Source organism: Mustela erminea, chromosome 1 (assembly GCF_009829155.1).
Source record: "Mustela erminea isolate mMusErm1 chromosome 1, mMusErm1.Pri, whole genome shotgun sequence".
Lineage (NCBI taxonomy): Eukaryota > Metazoa > Chordata > Mammalia > Carnivora > Mustelidae > Mustela > Mustela erminea.
In genome coordinates this window covers 158,364,609-158,382,417 of record NC_045614.1, presented here as the reverse complement: position 1 = coordinate 158,382,417, position 17,809 = coordinate 158,364,609, and the positions used below count along the sequence as shown (strand labels likewise).

At 39.6% G+C, this 17,809-nt stretch overlaps 1 protein-coding gene across 1 annotated transcript in view; it reads left to right on the top strand.

Moving 5' to 3' along the window:
* Positions 1–9,757, top strand: part of GAP43 (growth associated protein 43) — a 102,217-nt gene extending 92,460 nt beyond the window's left edge. The window contains exon 3 of the mRNA XM_032348188.1: positions 9,051–9,757. Within this exon, the coding sequence (XP_032204079.1) occupies positions 9,051–9,139 (89 nt within the window). The 3' untranslated portion in view covers positions 9,140–9,757. The remainder of the gene's footprint in view (positions 1–9,050) is intronic.
* The last annotated feature ends 8,052 nt before the right edge of the window (positions 9,758–17,809 follow it).

Genomic DNA, 17,809 nt, shown 5'->3' with positions numbered 1-17,809 from the left:
GGGCAGTAGAGAGTTGAACTCTTATCAGATGGAATTTTGAACTCCTTAAAAAATATTCAATTTTACAGAAGAGAGAAAAAAAACTCCGTTTCTAGGCTAACCTGTTTCTGATCATCACTATTAGGAACACCCAATAGCACAACATCCACATTTTCATCCCTAACATGGCCCTTCTCCAAATTTCTCAGTGTCAGAGGCGCCATCATTGTTTGTGCTGACTCCCCATCTTCTACTCCTCCCTCCGACTAATGGTCTAACAGAAAAGAGTGTCTCACTGGATCTCCAGATTCAACTGCCAGCTCAGCACAAAATTTAGCTAAGGGGAAGAATGAAGGGGTAAATCTACCTGATGGTTTTGCTAGAGTGAAAATCCCCTCAATTTTTGTTTTCATTTTTAACCTTTAAAAGTTGACTCATTCCTTGTGAAAACAGTAAGAAATAATGTTAACACTGTTTAATTTTATATATTTATTCCATCTTGTCCCAGAAATGACTAAGGGCAACTATGTGAGCCCCATAAATTACAATTAAAAAAAAAAAATCTTTCTGCATGTTCCTAATGGGGGAAGAAGATAGAGCACTCATTTTGATTGTTTGGCAGACATTTTATAGAGAAAATGTTTAAGAAGATTTCAAAGCCAGTCAACTTGTATGTTCTTTGACTTTTGTTTTAAATTTTTTCAAAAAAGTTTCTGGGGTCATTTTTCTTTCAGGAAAGAAGGATGGAAGGGAGGGAGAGAAGGAAGGAAGGAAGGAAGGAAAAAGAAAGGAAGGCAGGCTAAAAAAATAACTTTTGTTCCAAATGTTAAATGTCTTAGATTCTTTCCCAACCTCTATAACTAAATAGCTATTTAAATAATCAGTCACTTGTATCCTTATTTTCTGATCAGAGTCATAGACTACAGGAACATTCTAGGGGGGAATTTTCTTAATCTTTTTTCTGGGAAAGAAGTTTTTTATCCTTTTGGGAAATTGTTCCCTCCTCCTGAGATGAGTATGTTAAACTTGATGAGTGTTTTTCACCCGAATCTCACAGCTTGGATTAAAGTCTCGACATACTGCATTCTACCCTTTAAATTTTATAAAGCCTTCTCAAATGCTTTCTTTCAACTTCTAAACAACCTGCAATAAGGTGGGGGAGCCAATATTATCTGTATTTTTTATAGATTAGGGAACTGAGGCAAAGAGAGAAAAAGTAACTTCTCTGAGATCCTATGGCTTTTTGGTGCAAAGTCAAGGTTGGAATACAAATCAGCTTCGTCCTAGGCCTAAACTTTTGAGACACGTAAACATGTGTATATATGTTTACTGAGACACGTAAACATGTGTATGTATGTTTACTGGGACCCCACCATCATGCTGCCTTTGAGTTTTCTCCTTGGTTAAATTTTTGTTTGTTAATTTTTGAAACCCTCAAGTGAATAGTGTTATAAGCAGTAGAACTATCCTCTTTTTCATAAAGTGTCAAAAAACAAGAGATGGGGGCATAGGTAATATTTACACCATTCTGCTGGTGTATACTGGCTCTGTGCTTTGAAAGGAATTTAAACTGTAAAATATAGTTTTAAAAATGTTGTTCAAAATGTGGATGCAAGTGACCACAAAGCCACGATCCTAGGCTCCAGATTGACATCTGGTCCATAGCTCTTGCTCTTAGCGAGACCATGTGAGCGACAAAGGGATGTATGCAAGTTAGCTACAGAATGTTTTTTTTAATTACTTTCTTTTGAGCCTTCGAGATGATAATGTTTAATATTCAAGAAAAGTGAAAATAAAAAGGGAAAGCAAACACGGCAGCCCAGTGTGATTGGTAGAGTAATTGTGGGCATGGCCCCAGGATGATAGCAGCTTCTATTTAATCAATGTTGACAAGGCTGGGGAGAGCTGGGCAGGTCCCAAGAGATAATGTTTTACTCGGAAATCCACTCAACCTAATTTCAGTAATGTAGGGCTGTGGAGGGGCCTGGATCCGAGCCAGTAAACAGGGCCATTAGAGCTGAGGGTAGGCGATGGCAGCTGGGAACACCGCCATCCCTCTAGCAACTCTGCAGCCTGCAGCCGGCCGCCCGGCTGAGCACGAGGGCAGAGGCGGCTGCATCTGCTCCTGCTGTTTGCTCACCAACAGAACGCAGACGTGCTACTCTCAACCCTTTCGAGGAATGAATAGGCTGCGAAAGTCAAGAGTGTCTTCTAGACTGGATTTTGATAAAGATCAGAAAACCAGTTTGGCATGTGTCTTTCAAGGACTACTGTGACTTCATCCACGTGGGTCCCCCTTAGTCTTTTAAGGCCACCACCACACTGTTTCAAGTGCATATACAAATGACTTCCCTCTTTCTTGCTGTTTTAATGTGGTCTTGATCTTTCCCCGGGATGGTGGTATGGATCAAGAATGTGAAAACTGTCAGGGTTTTCCATATTTTGAAACTTAGGTGACTTATTAAAGATACTCCACTTTTCAAATCCAAGAGAAATGATGCCCCTTTGGGCTGAGTTCTTCTTGTCCAGTTACAACTTTCTCCTTTACCACTCCTTCTGCAACAAGCGATACACATGAGAGTAATTACTGTCATGGAATTATGCTAGTGATTACTAGCATATGAATCTCAGGAAGGTAGAAATTCTTACTTGGTGTTTTCATTGCTGTAGCGCCACTGCTGTATTTGCAACGCGTGGAATGGTGTGTGACACACAGTGAGGCTCGGGACCTTTCACTGAATATATGAATGAATAAAAACCTTTTTTTTTCTTCCTTTTTTTAGTGTCTCCAACTCTAGAATATTAAGAATACATGACTCTACTGTCCATGATGTAATTTTCCTCTTAACACAGACATGGTAAAATTTATGGAGCTCCCTAATGAACATATCATTTCTAAGAGGTCTTTGGGTCTTAGAACTGAAAAGTTCTAAGAGGTTTGGGGGCGCCTGGGTGGCTCAGTGGGTTAAGCCTCTGCCTTCAACTCAGGTCATGATCTCAGGGTCCTGTGATCAGGCCCCGCATTGGGCTCTCTGCTCAACAGGGAACCTGCTTCTCCCTCTCTCTCTGCCTGCCTCTCTGCCTACTTGTGATCTCTCTGTCAAATAAATAAATAAAATCTTTTAAAAAAAAAGAGAGTAATGGTTTTGTCAAGGCTAAAATGGCAATGCCAGAGAAGGTTACAGTTCTTTACCAGATGCGAATGTCATCTGTTCAAATTGACTACATGTAATTTTTGAGAATTTAAATAGTTAATATATTTAATATCAATAATTATAAAAAATTTTCCAATTTCATTTTTTTTAAAAATCGATTTTTCCCCCGTTAGACCAGACTGCTAAAATGCATCATCAATTTTTGGTTTGGGGTTTTTTGTTTGTTTGTTTTGGGGGGGATACATTCTGCCTTATTATAAAACTGAATTTATGGAGTTGATTTCCCTCAGTGAAGACTGATTTGGGGGAAGAAGCCATCGTTAGGTAGAAAATAGTTATGTCTGTTAATGAGAATAAGTTACTGGTCACCTGAAATGCCCGTGATTCCTGTGAATGACCTGTAATTCCTTTAATCTTGTTTTTCCTATAATGTCTTAACCATAGTATTGGGCTTCCATGTTTAATATGAGCAAAAATGCTCTTCAGAGCCAACCCAAAAGAGAGAAACCATTTTCTATCCTTTAACTCTCTGGATTTCAACAATCATGTGAACAACTCCAAGCTTTCCTTATTTGCTAGCCCCGGGCCCATTTACTTCCACTTGCTTGTTCTGTGTCACCCAGTACAATCGTTTGCTTCCACAGCCTCTTCTCAAGCAGTAACTGTCTCAGAGGGAGGTTGATCCTCTAGAATGTGATTATTTACCCTAATTGGATCATGATAATTGGAGTGACCAGCTGGCCTCAGCCATTCATCTGTCTCTGACACTCACCATGGTGATCAAAGTTTTTGCACAAAATACTAAAGATTACGTATTAACTCATCTCTAGCATTTACAATTATGTAATTAGTGCCAGAGAGTGCCAAGACCAGATTTCATATTGTTCAAGACTAATCAAGATTCTTCCCTGCATTCTGAGCTGCTTTTATTAAGGCCAATTTTTGGACTTTGTAGGCTGCAGGCATAGGTACCCGTGGACCCCCCACTCTAGTTTCCACTCTGAGCCCACCCATCCTTTTGGGTAAAGATAAGGGTGGTGGAGGCAATCTAAAATAGAAGCTGCCTAGATATCTCTGTCCTAGTTTGAAATTTACTGCTTGCCATTGACAAACAGTCCACCCTTAGGTAAGCTGCTTCATTTCCCCGTACCTCAGCTTCCCCAGCTGTAAAATGGGATGATTAAAGAGCTGCAGTCATTCAATGACATGACACAACTACCTACAGAACTGCTTTGAGTGAGCATATAGTAAGAGCTCAACTATGTTAGCTACAGCTAAACACTTGATACAATGGGTCAGCAAAGTCATAATTTGCATTTCTTTCCAGGCAGTGAGGCTGTTGAATAGAACATGTATGAAACTGTAGATATGCAAGTGTATGGTCAACACGATTTATTAACTACAGTGACTTGTTTAGAGTTGGTATCGGAAAGAGAAGGAAGAAGTTCACAATATCCTGTTCTCCTGGTATTCAGGCTCAAATGGACCCATTTACGCATAGCTCGGATTCTATTTCCAATAAGTTCCCTTTTGTCCAAAGTTAAAATCTTGCCCAAACTCATACACAGTCTCCCATAAAGTGAATCTAGCTGGAACAGGCCTGTTCTTTACATCTGATTACCATTTCCTTTATTCGGGTATAGGTTTATTTTGGTTTGTTTGTTTCTGTTTTTGTGTGGGTCCTAAAAAATATTATTATGAGTTCTTAGCTTGCCTTACTTTTGTGGTTGTAGAAGATTCTTAGTTTAGATTGTTTCCTTCCTCCATATTTTTCTCCTCATTTCCTTCTGGCCTATATAAATTTCTCTGAATCCACTGACTTGACACATTTTATTTCTACCAGTCAGTCATCCCGTCTAACACAAAGATGACCTCTTTTTTCATTATTCAGTAATATCAAGTAAATAAAAATTTTAAAAACCCTCTCATCTCATATAAAATATAATGTATATGTGATTGTATGTATTCAGTTAAATTAAGTTCCATCTAACTGACTGACATGTTCCCTTTTGCAGTCAAATAATTGAACTTCATCAGTTTTAATTTTATGGTTTTTATTTCAAATTTTGGAGCCAATAATTCATTTTTAATCTCAGAAATTTCATAGGTCACTAAAAGCCTGTGGACCCTAGCTACTCGTTTCTAATGCTGAATTGATAAAACTGATTTGATCTTGACCTCCTCTGTCAAGCTGACCACCCGATAAAATGGGGACACCAAGATTAGTAGAACTTCTAGGCTTTAGTCCTGGGTAGGCTATGAGAAGAACATAGAATTATGGTTTTAGGGAAATACCTGGACTTCTGTTTCCTCACCTATAAAATGAGGATGTTCATTCATTCTGTCATTCAAAAAATGTTTACTGAGAGCCCTTTCTGCACTAGGTTCTGTGCTAAACACAGGGGGGTCCAAAGTTGAGCAAAATGATATTGTTGTTAGCCTTGAAGAGTTGTGTGTAGTGACTAGATGTTCTTTGAGACCCTTCTCCCTGCCAGCTTTATGATTATGGATTTTATTGTCTGTTAAAGGTGTATTGTTGAAAGGTTTAAGTGAGAGCAAGAGTATTTGCTGTTTTTTCACCTCTTCTTCTTAACATCTAGAAGAATGTACGACACATTGAAGGTGTTCAAAAACAACAGAACAAGTAAATGAATAAATAATTATATTTCAGATATTTTGAAGATTTGGGAAGAAAGAACATGTAGATATCGAAGCTCTTTTAGTAGCGGGTGGACAACAGCCCTTGCTGTCACCATAAACAGATGGATGCCACTTTTACCCTCTCTCCCAGGCCAGGACAAAGGGTGACAGGAGAAAGTATGGGAATTGAGGAGGATTTAACCTGATTCCACTGGAACAGAGGACAGAAAGTGTGGCTGCTTCTCAGGATTCCTGAATCTTTGTTCTTTTGCTTTCCCTTTTGGAATGTTTCCTTATTCTACAAACAGTACTTCTCACCTTCCCTCTCCTGGTTCTACCTTTCCTCTCAAGTTTTTAAAGCTCACTCAAAATGACCTCATAGCTCCAAGTCTTTATTTTAGAAAGAAAGGCTTAAAGTCTTGTCTTCTTCATACAACTGAACCTTCTATATGCTTCTAGCCACTTTAAATCTATATTCTGTGTCTTCTGAGTTTGGAAGAGGGCATTAAAAACATTGTTCTCTGGGTGGTAAGGATAATGAACCACTTTGGGCATACCTGTTGCATCCAAAGCTTTGGGCAGCACTGGGGAACAAAGTAAATTCTCTAAAAGAATTCCAAATTGCTATAAATGAACCTCATTGAAATAAACCTGAAAACTTTCTTCCAGCAGAAAATCAGCTGATTCATTAGTGCACCGAAGTTCTGTAATCCGTGGGAAACAATGCTGGTACATAGAGTATTACAAAGATCAGAACTGAGTTAGTCTTCATACAAAAATTTTCCTGGAAAATATGATTGGTATGCCAATAATGTTCAACTTAGAAGGTTATAGCCTTAAAATATCTTTATGAGTAATGGTAGGTAGACTTAAAACTGTAATAATTACATTTTGTAAATAATTTATGGTCAATGACAAATCCCCAAAATAAATCAGACTTAAAAACTTTGGTTAAAAAATGAGTCATTATAGGGGCGCCTGAGTGACTCAGTCAGTTAAGCATCATTCTCTTGATTGCGACTCAGGTCATGATTTTAGAGTCCTGGGATTGAGCCCCACGCTGGACTCCCCACTCAGTGGGGAGTCTGCTTGTCTCCCTCTCCCTCTGCCCCTACCCCTCAATTGCATTTTCTCTCTCTCAAATAAACAAATAAATCTTTAAAAAAATGAGTCATTGTAACATTAAAATAATCCATCATAGCTGCTTCCTTATTTAACAGACCAGCCTCATTTGATTCTAAAAATCAAATCTATTTTCAAGGAGGGAAACATTTTCTGCTACTGAAGGATTTAAAAGAATATCGTTAGATGCTTGTTGAAAAGAATGAGTTCCAAAAATGTATTTCCAGTGGCGGTCTTATTTGAATGTGGACGTTGAGCTTTATCTAAATATAAATATATAGCTGAATGATTTGAAAGAGACGTACATTTATATAAACTCTTCTAATGGTCTCCTATAAGGCTCTGATTTCTCTAATCTCAACATTTCTCAGTTTTTAGTAAGGCTGCTTGTGAAGTTGATCCTTGGCCAGCATCTAGCAACTTGGATTTTGAGAGAGTTCTCACCATTCCCTAAGAGTCTTTACTGTGCCTAACTCTTTTTGCAAACAGTGCGGTTTATGCTGGACATTTGTTTTCCTTATGGGAGTCTGGATTTCGTACATGCTAGGTAGAGGGTACCCACATGACTAGCCTCCTGTAAGAACTCAGTATTTTAAGCTCAGGAGAGCTTCCCTAGTGGATGACATTTCATACATGTCACAGTTCATTGCTGGAGGAGTCAAGCATATCCTGGATTATTCCATAGGGAAAGGATTCTTGGAAGCTTATGCATAGTTTTCTCCAAACTTCACCCCATGCAACTTTTCCCTTTGCTGATTTTGTTTTATATCCTTTACTGTAGTAAGTTATAACATGAATAGGACTATATACTAAATCTTGTCAGTCCTTCTATCAAATTATTGAGCCTGGAGGTAGTCTGAAGGACACCCAACAACGGGGAGTTTAGGTTGCTAACACAGGTGATTATGAAGCAAAGGAATTCTCTTCCTACTAGCTGGCGTATTAGTAAAGTGACTGTAATATGAAATCTGTTGACTGACTCTATCAGGAAACCAGGCAGAAGAGTTAGAAAATTTGCTTCTTTCTTTTTTTTTTTTTTTTTTTAAAGACTTTATTTATTTATTTGACAGACAGAGATCACAAGAAGGCAGAGAGGCAGGCAAAGAGAGAGGTGGAAGCAGGATCGTGGCTGAGCAGAGAGCCCAATACGGGGCTCAATCCCAGGACTCTGAGATCATGACCTGAGTTGAACGCAGAGGCTTAACCCACTGAGCCACCCAGGCGCCCCCAAAAATTGCTTATTTCCTGAGGAAAAATTATCCTTCAAAAAGACGCAGGCTTCCTTGCTAAGCAAAGCAAGCACCTTGCCTTATGGATAAGTATATTCAGTTGGAATATTCTTTACTGCAAGAAACTAGAAACTACTATGGTTTAGTTTAGAGGTCAGCTATTTTTCTCATAATAATAATAATAAGAAGAAGAAGTCTGAGGAAAAGATGTGTAGGAGTGATAGGTCACTCAGTGACAGTTTTTAACCTCATCTTTCTGCCCCATCATCCTTAGTGTATAGTTTTTGTCTTCATGATTATGAGATAGCTGCCACACTACCTGGTGCTGATCGGTATTTGTGTCATCAGGAAGAGCAGAAAATAAAGGGTAACCACATCCTCTGGGATCCTCCCTAAGGAATTCTGTCTTTATATAATTGGCCATCACTGTGTTACATGGACACCCTAGCTTCAGGGGGATCTGGAAATTCAACTATTTTACCTCCCATCCTTTATAACACCACAAATAAGAGGCGAGAGAGTTGGGATGGCTGTCAGTGATCCACAAAATCTCTGTCACAGTTAGCCTGACATTGATGGAGAAGAGATACAAGATTGTTGTCGATTCCTTATTTGAAGAGCCTACATATGGATATCTTGATTGCAAGGCTGAGAGATTAAAGACCACGGGAATTTCTGTTCAGTGGCTCCTTCCCCCAATACATAACTTTATTCCTGAGCTCATCCATACTAGTCACTGAATAGCCTCCTGAAGGTACCATCTTCTGGACTAGGACATTATATTACTGGGGTAGCAAAATCTCTTTTTATCTTAAATCTCTTGTGAAATGGTATGAAAAGAAGAAATGCATTGCATTATCATATGAACAGATGAGACAAAATACTAACCCCCTCTTCCCCCTCCCCACCTTGTTTTCTTCCTCAGAAGCTGTAGATGAAACCAAACCTAAGGAAAGTGCCCGGCAGGATGAGGGTAAAGGAGAAGAACGTGAGGCGGACCAAGAACATGCCTGAACTTTAAGAAATGGCTTTCCACGTCCCCACCCTCCCCTCTCCTGAGCCCTGTCTCTCCCCACCCTCTTCTCAACTCCACTCTGAAGTTTCCCTTCCTGTCCTGCTCACATCCGTGAGTCTGTCCTCTCCTACCCACTAGCCCTCTTTCTCTCTGTGTGGCAAACATTTAAAAAAAAAAAAAAAAAAAAGCAGGAAAGATCCCAAGTCAAACAGTGTGGCTTAAACATTTTTTGTTTCTTGGTGTTGTTATGGCGAGTTTTTGGTAATGATGATCCAATCATTTTGGGAAATTCTTGCACTGTATCCAAGTTTTTTGATCTGGTGCGTGTGGCCCTGTGGGAGTCCACTTTCCTCTCTATCTCTCTCTGTTCCAAGTGTGTGTGCAATGTTCCGTTCATCTGAGGAGTCCAAAATATCGAGTGAATTCAAAACCATTTTTCTTTTCCTCCTTTAAATGTGATGGAATGAACAAAAAGGAAAAAATCAAAAACCCAGTTTGTTTTGAAAATAAATAAATAAACAAATAAATAAATAAAGCAAATGTGCCAATTAGCGTAACTTGCGGCTCTAAGGCTCCTTTTTCAATCTGAATATTAATAAATCATGAGAGTAAGCAAACTCCAGTGGCTCTGTGTTTCTGTTCCACCTTCTCATTAGTTGGTTTGACATATTGGTGCCTCACATTTCATCTTCTTTCTGTCCTCCCAGTCTGACATCAATGACCCTGATAACGAAAAGAAGGACACGAAGCCTTAGACTCTGGTCAGAATCAATTGCTTTGGTCCTTGATGGGATTGTTGGGGGCTGTGTTAGTTTGCTAGGGCACTATCACTAAGTATCCCAGCCTGGGTAGCCTAATCAGCATAAATTTATTTTCTCACAGTTTGGAGACTGGAAGTCCAAAATCAAGGTCTTGGCAGGGTGGGTTCCTTCTAAGGGTGAGGAGGGAAGGATGTTTCAGGTCTCTCTCCTCAACATATACACGGCGATCTTCTTCCAGTGTCTCTTCACATCACTAGTGGGTATCTCTATGGGCACATTACCCTTTTTTAAGGACACCAACCTTATTGGATTAGGGCCCACCCTAATGACCTCATTTTAACTTTATTAACCCCTGTCAAGACCCTATCTCCAAATAAGGTCACATGTGCATTGGGGGAGGAGGGGCACAATTCAACCCATAATAGGCACTAAGGTTTGCTTCTACTCAAATCACCCTAGAGTATTTTCATGACTCTGGAGAAGTATCCAGTAGAAGGTTATTCTAGGTTTTGCTAAATTGAAGATTATAGAGACAGATAGAACTCTTTGAAAACTCCTGACTTTTATTTAGATGAGTTATTTTAATCCAAGTATTGACATAGCACATTGTATCTTTTTCAGCTTTAATAAGTTAATACTTCTGTTGGACTTATCCCCTCCCAAGGCAGCTGCCATATTCTCGATCATTTATAATCATTGTTCCTGCAGTGGTGATATTATATAAAGAAAAGGTATACATTTAGCACATCCATCCTTTCCAAATCTCCTTCTAGTTTCCATTTTCTAAGCACTCTCTATCAGAAGGTAAACAATTCCCATGAGAAACAGCAATGTTCCTAAATCTTGAAGTGTCTGTTGCTATTCTTTTTCCCTCTAAATTTCCTAAATCAATCTCAGAGCAAACTCCTAACAAGTCCTACCTGGCCTTGACCCTGAGTCTTCTCATAGACAGTCATGGCCAGTGAACTCCCTTAAGCTTCCTATACTTATTTACACATAGAAATCCCTGACAAGGAAAAGAAAATTGTGCTAAAGCCTTCACGATAATGGAGAGCATGGAAATAAATGATTTTAGGAGGAACAACCTACACCCTGGTAACTTTACTCAGCTCTGTGTGGAGCTGGAACCTATTTGAAGAAAGCTGATGTCACATAAGGGTTGAGTCCTCACTGGATCAAGGGGTCTTTTTTGGTCACTGATAATGAGTGAAATTTTCACTGGGAGAAGCAGCCACACAGAAAAAGGTCAAAAAGCATATCCTAACAACTTAAGAACTTTTTTTTTTTTTTTTTTTACTTCATTCTGAGTTGGTGTGATTTCCACAGAAGACTTTGGAGCAAGAACCTGGGACTCAATCATAATCTCATTAAGGTCTCAACAGGTGTGAGATTATAAAGTGTTGGAGAAGGTCATCCATGGGTTGGAGTCATATTGGCAGTATATTACTGAGGCATTCTCTTTTAACTTCAAGTTGTTTTGGTAGGATAAATGCTTTCAGTTCTTCCTCAAATCTATACTTAAAAGTAACATCCTTGTGACTTAGCATGGTTCAACTTCCTTTTCAAAGTATAATTCTAAAATTCTTCCCCTGAATCCATGGTCACCCTGCATTTTAAGTCTATACTAATATACACTGTTTGGTGATCTTACTGGTTGTGTCAGAGTTGGGATTTTGTTTTTTCACATGTGAATATCTATTTTTTGCTTTATAAACTCTTGGTTCCTTAGTAGAATTTTCAAGGTGGGGGAGGATACATCAGAGAAGCTTGTAATAATCCTAAAGGATATACCAGGGATAATTGCAGTCCTCACACTGACACAAAAACAATGTGACTCAAACTTATACATAATGCATACAAAGTCAGGGTGATACTGACTAGTACAGACCAAGATACAGAAATAAATAGGTGCTAAATTCTGGTCAGAAAGCAACATAATTTGTTGATTCTAAAGCATCTACATCTGGAGTACTTAAAGGAGTACTTAAATAAAAATTAAAACTAGGTTGGCCTTTCTCTTTCCCCCATCTTGCAACCTGTGGAGGCCTGCAGGGAACAGGATTCCTAAAAAAAAAAAAACAAATATGTTTGGAAGTCCAGTTCAAGGACATTTTTTGTTGGCTATAAGTGGGGTCTCTGGAACCAGAGGGAGCACACAGCTTGTCTTAAAATTGAAGGTGATTATACTCGATGGAACCAAATTCTATCTAGGCAAGAGATGTGCTTATGTATGCAAAGCAAAGAACAGCACAGTGACTCCTGGTGGCAAAATAAACAAAACCAGAGTAATCTGGGGAAAAGTAACTTGTGCTCATGGAAAGAATGGCATGGTTCGCGCCAAATTCCGAAACAACCTTCCTGCTAAAGCCACTGGCCACAGAATCTGTGTGATGTTGTACCTCTCAAGGATTTAAACTTCCTGAAAAGTAAATTAATAAAGGTATAGATTTGTTCTCATACTTTTGTTAAAAGAAAGTTAGGGACACCTGGGTGGCTTGGTCACTTAAGCATCTGGCTCTTGATTTTGACTCAGGTCATGATCTCAGGGTCTTGAGATTGAACTTTGAGTTGAGCTCCATACTCAGCTGGGAGTCTATTGGAGACTCTCTCTCTCCCTCTGCCCCTCCCCCAGCTTGTGTGCTCTCTCTATCTCTAAAATAAATAAATCTTTTTAAAAAATTAAAACTAGGTTGAAGACAAGTAGAAAAGCCTCAACATCAACAGGTGAATCTTTCAGATAGTAATAAAACCATATTGTGGGCACTATTCCCAATATTCTACTGAGGGCAAAACTATGGCTGTGTCTACATGAAGTAATCTTTTGATTGAGCTGTATTATTTGGGTCTAAAATGTTCAGTCATGATGTAATACAATTCCAATGATTCTACTCACACTTTGCCCAGCATTCACTCTTTCTCCTCTATTATCCATCCATGACTTTGTTTAGGAATTTGGAAAGCAGGCTGGTATCTCTTTTTCTCATATAATATTTAATTATGAGCAAGTTATGTGATAAACTTGTGCCTGCTGCTCCAACCAGACCCTCACTTTTTTTGGTCAGTATTAGGTGTTCTGGGGGTCTTTTACAGTGGTCCCAACCCATATTCAGCTCATAGAGAGATCTGGGAGGGATTCTTAAACTCTCTGTCTCAACTTCTAAGGAAAAAAAAGACACTTTGGAGCTCTCAAAATGTGTCATTTCCAACATCAGCCAGCCCCAGAAAATCCAGTTCTGCGGTTGGCATGGAAGCCTGAGAAATAGGAAAATCAGATTAATGAATGATTTCCATAGAGTATTATTGAGATCACCACAAATCCCATTAACTTTTTTTTAACCTTTCCATACATTGTCTGTTGTCATGGAAACACAGCTTCTGCTAAGCTGCCTATAAAAATAATTTAATGATTGTGACCCTTCTAGCTAAATGTTAGCTAATAAGCATTAGAAATGTGGGCTTTCTTTATTTCAAAAACATGAAACAAAACAACCCCCTCTCCCCAAAAAAAAACTTTCACCTAAATTTTTTCCTAGGGGATTAAAACTCATGCCTGCCTATCATGTTGGTAAGGCCTGCATCCGCACCCACCACCTCTTTCAGTCACATATTTACTCTGACATAATTGCAATTCTGTCCTGTTTTCCTGGAAAAATATTCACCATCATCAGCAATGAAGGCAAGAGTATAGCTATGAGAATGATGAGCTACTAAATGCTCTTGGAGAATTCTACTAAGGCGGCAAATGTATTTTGAGTGTACATTTTCCAGCGGATTGATTGCTTGATTTGTTATTTTACAGGTATGGGTCACTGTTGGTAATTACAGCATACTTAGTATTGCAGATGGTACCTTCATAAATACCTTTTTGTTGAGGTGAGATGCTTCCATACCAAGAAAAACATTTCAGGTTAACATTGTATCACATGTGATCAGACTGTGAAAGTACATGGGGTTGTCGAAAGAATCTTAAAATTATTTTACTGTTTAATTACCCAAATAATACTGTTTCATTGTAGAGAGGTAAAAAATATTAAAAAGAAAAGGAAGATAAAAATACTCACCAGTTTTCCACCCACAACTGAGCATTTTAACTTTTAGAGATACAGTTTTATATAATCTGCCTGCTTATCTGTGTTCTTCCCTTTCTATCCACGTATCAATTTATCTCTCTCTCTATATATATACATATATGTATGTATATATATATCTAAAATGGGCTCATGCTGCACATATTTTGTAAATTCGTACTTCACATGAGACAGACATTTTCAGACAGATTGCTAAATGACTGACAGAGGACTTTAAAATCCCTGGTTCCCACTGCTGCTTCCCAGTGCTTTATGGATGCCTGAGGTAAAGGGGGAAATGTACAGCTCTATACATATACACTTATTAGAACATTATCCTATGTATTTTTTAAGATTTTGTTTATTTATTTGACAGAGAGAGACAGTGAGAGAGGGAACACAAGCAGTAGTAGAGGGAGAAACAGGCTTCCCGCTGAGCAGAAAGCCTGGCGTGAGGCTCGATCCCAGAATCCTGGGATCATGACCTGAGCCGAAGGCAGACACTTAATGACTGAGCCACCCCAGGCACCCCCTATATTTTTGAACCAAGGGCGAAGGCTAATAAATCTCTACAATCAAGGACATGACTTTATACAAAGTCTCACGTTGGTTGCACAATCTATTGGCACACCATTGTCACCCTTCATTAACCTGCCTGCACGTTACCATGGGCTGCTTTCCCTTGTCAGGCTAAGGAACGAGGGCTAATTGAAAAGAACTGATGTCCTCCTGCAATAATGCGGCGCTGGGAGCATACAAACAGAAACCCATCTTTATTTGAAATTTTGATATTTTGTTTATCCCTAATGCATTTATCATTGCATTCATTTTGAGTTTTCAAATATTGCATTAAAATATGATTTATCTTAATTATGGAGGTTTTCTTTTCTTTTTTTGGATGTGACCTCAGAGTTCACACTTGGGGGCAGCACCTCACTTGCCTCAGCCTGATCCTGGGCTTGAGGCTCCCAAAGGGAATGCTGGAATTGTCATTTTCTAAACAGACACTTCCTGCTGACTGGCAGCTGTGACTATGTGAGCTGTTAGGGACACACAGGGACTGTAAGGCTTGAGAGCGGGTGAGCCTGTGAAGACTTCAGAATTAAAGGTCTAACATTCCTAAGAAGTTAATAGAATAGAATTACTTTACAATATTTCCTCACTCTCAAGAGAAAGTAGAGAGGGTGAATCACGGGGACATAGGCAATCTAAAGTGGTCTGAAGTTAGTCGGGGCTGTGGCAAAATGAAGAATTCATGCCCTACCTAAATACTCTGGAAATAAACTTAAAAAGTAAAGGAGAAGAATGCTGGCCTGCCAAACTAAACTCCCGGTTTGCGATGCTTGCTGAGCTTTCAGCATCCCTTACTGCCTTGGAAGCACTGGGCCTTGAAACTAGACTTGGTTGGTTCAAATCTGGTGTTGGCAGAGAAGCTGATCCAATAGGGCCTCTTAGAACCTGGAGCTAATGGTTACTAAGTGTTGTGAGAACTAAATGATCATTTATTAACTCACCATGAGTGCAAATGTATGTTTAAACTGTAGATAAAAAGAAGAATATTTCATGTTATACTGAGGGATTAAAAAAAAGAAGGTATCTCTCTTGTTTGGAATTTTTTTAAGCATGGGAGGGAGACCACTGCTTTTTAAAAATTTCTTTTTGGGGCACCTGGGTAGCTAAGTGGGTTGAGCCTCTGACTTGGGTTCAGGTCATGATCTCAGGGTCCTGGAATCAAGCCCCGCATCGGGCTCTCTGCTCAGCAGGGAGCTTGCTTCCTCCTCTTGCTCTGCCTACTTGTGACCTCTCTCTCTCTCTCTGTCAAAAAATAAATTTTTTAAAAAAATCTTAAAAAAAAATAAAATTCTTTTCCACCATGTTGGAAAAAGAAGATGCAGGATAGAAACATAAGGAGAAATGTTGTGTCTCTCTGTCCTTGTTTTCCCACCCTCTGGAGCCCTTCCCCTCTACCTTGAGTAAGTGGAGGCAGGGAAAAGGCTGGAGATGCTGGGGGGTTCAGTGAGTGAGGGAGAATGCCTAGCAGGCAGCCCCAGAAAACCACACCTCCAGCCCGGGAGAGTAGGCAGATCCCGCCTTCCCACGGGAGATCACCAACAGTGCTCTGCAGAGCTGCCCTTGCTGACTTTCTGACCTCCTATCAGCCTGGGCCAATGAATCCTGCTTTCCTCCCCCACCCCCTGCCAAGGTAGCCAACCCTGTCTGTGTAGACAGACATAGACCGCTTAGGTGTGGGATTTTTGTTCTACTCAATTTTATACTCTGGTTACCAGTGTGTCTGAAAATAGCCAGTGGTTATCAAGTAAATGCTTCAAGAACACACAAATAGGTCGACAAATAAATGAAGAAGTAGACTTTGATTCTTGCCTGTCAGTCTCTACCTCCCTTTCCCTTCTTTTAGTTTTGTAAACTTCCCATAGGAGCTCCTCTAAGAAGAGGAAGAAGTACTTCTCTGAGAATTCAGCACGCTCACATATCACACCCAGGGATGAACTTGGAGCAGCAATGGCCCTGTCAATCTTACAAGTTGCAATTCAGTCACTAAATAATGGATGGCTGAGAGGTTCCGGCTACAGTCTCTCCCCTGTCCCTGCTTGTTCCATACCTGACTTTGCATCTTGGCCCTCCATTACTGCATCATTGTCTTTGCACTTGCTGTCGCTTTCTGCTGGGAATGTCCTTTCCCCCGATACCACTTTCAGGTCTTTTCTCAAACAGCATCTTCTCACCAAAACCTTGCATGCCCAGCTCACTCAATATTTTCTATTACCCTTTCCTGTGAAAGTATTTTGGGTGGGGACAAGTCTTGTCTCCATTTAAAATACTATTTCCTTGGGGTGCCTGGATGACTCAGTCCGTTAAGCACGGGACTCTTGATTTCAGCTCAGGTCATGATCTCAGGGTTGTAAGATCGAGTGCCATGTAGGGCTCCATGCTGGATGTGGAGCCTGCTTAAGAGTCTCTCTCTCTGCCCTTTATCTCTGCCCCTCCCCAGCCCTCCACCACTCAGGTTCATGCCTTCTTTCTCTAAAATCAATCAATCAATCAATCAATAATAATAAATACGATATACTTTACTCGATTGTATTATTCACCTGTTTCCCATCATTACAATGTAAGCTTCATGAAGTTAAGAACTTCCACTGTTTTGTTTCTGTCTTCAGCTCTTAAGACAAGAGGGCATTGCATAGAAACTCAATAAACAGCAAATGAGTTATCGCTCTCAACATGGCAACCACAAAATTTACTTAAGTCTTTTATTTGCTCCCTGAATTTAGCACATACTTTTTGACCTTCTCACTTTTAAAACTGGTTTCTCCTAACTATAGCATTCATCCATGGACCACTTTCTCACATCATTTGTAGTGGAACCAATGTTCCACCACACCTTTTCACACTCTTCCTGTAATAGATTATCTCTTCCTTATATTGAATCTATGCTACTTAATTTGAATGCAGCTGATGCTGGATCTTTTCCTTCTTCTCCTCAATGGAGAATAGATATTAGAACCAGGCCTGGCCAGTCAGCCCATCACATCTCCTGTTTTTGGAAATTAGCTTAGGCACCAGAATGACCAGAGTCCTCCTCTGGGATTTTTCTCTTATAAATGGCTGTTTGTTCATCATGTGGAGAAAGCTTGCCCAAGAAATGGCAAGAGACAGAGTCCTGGTAACATTATCTGGTCACCTAGTTCTAAAAATGCCTGAAGCAAGTACTACTCTTGGACTTTTCAGTTATCTGTTTTAATACCCTTTTGTGCTTAAGTGAGTTTGAATTCTATTTCTGCCATGTACAACTTAGAAGATTCCTGATATACCAAGCTTT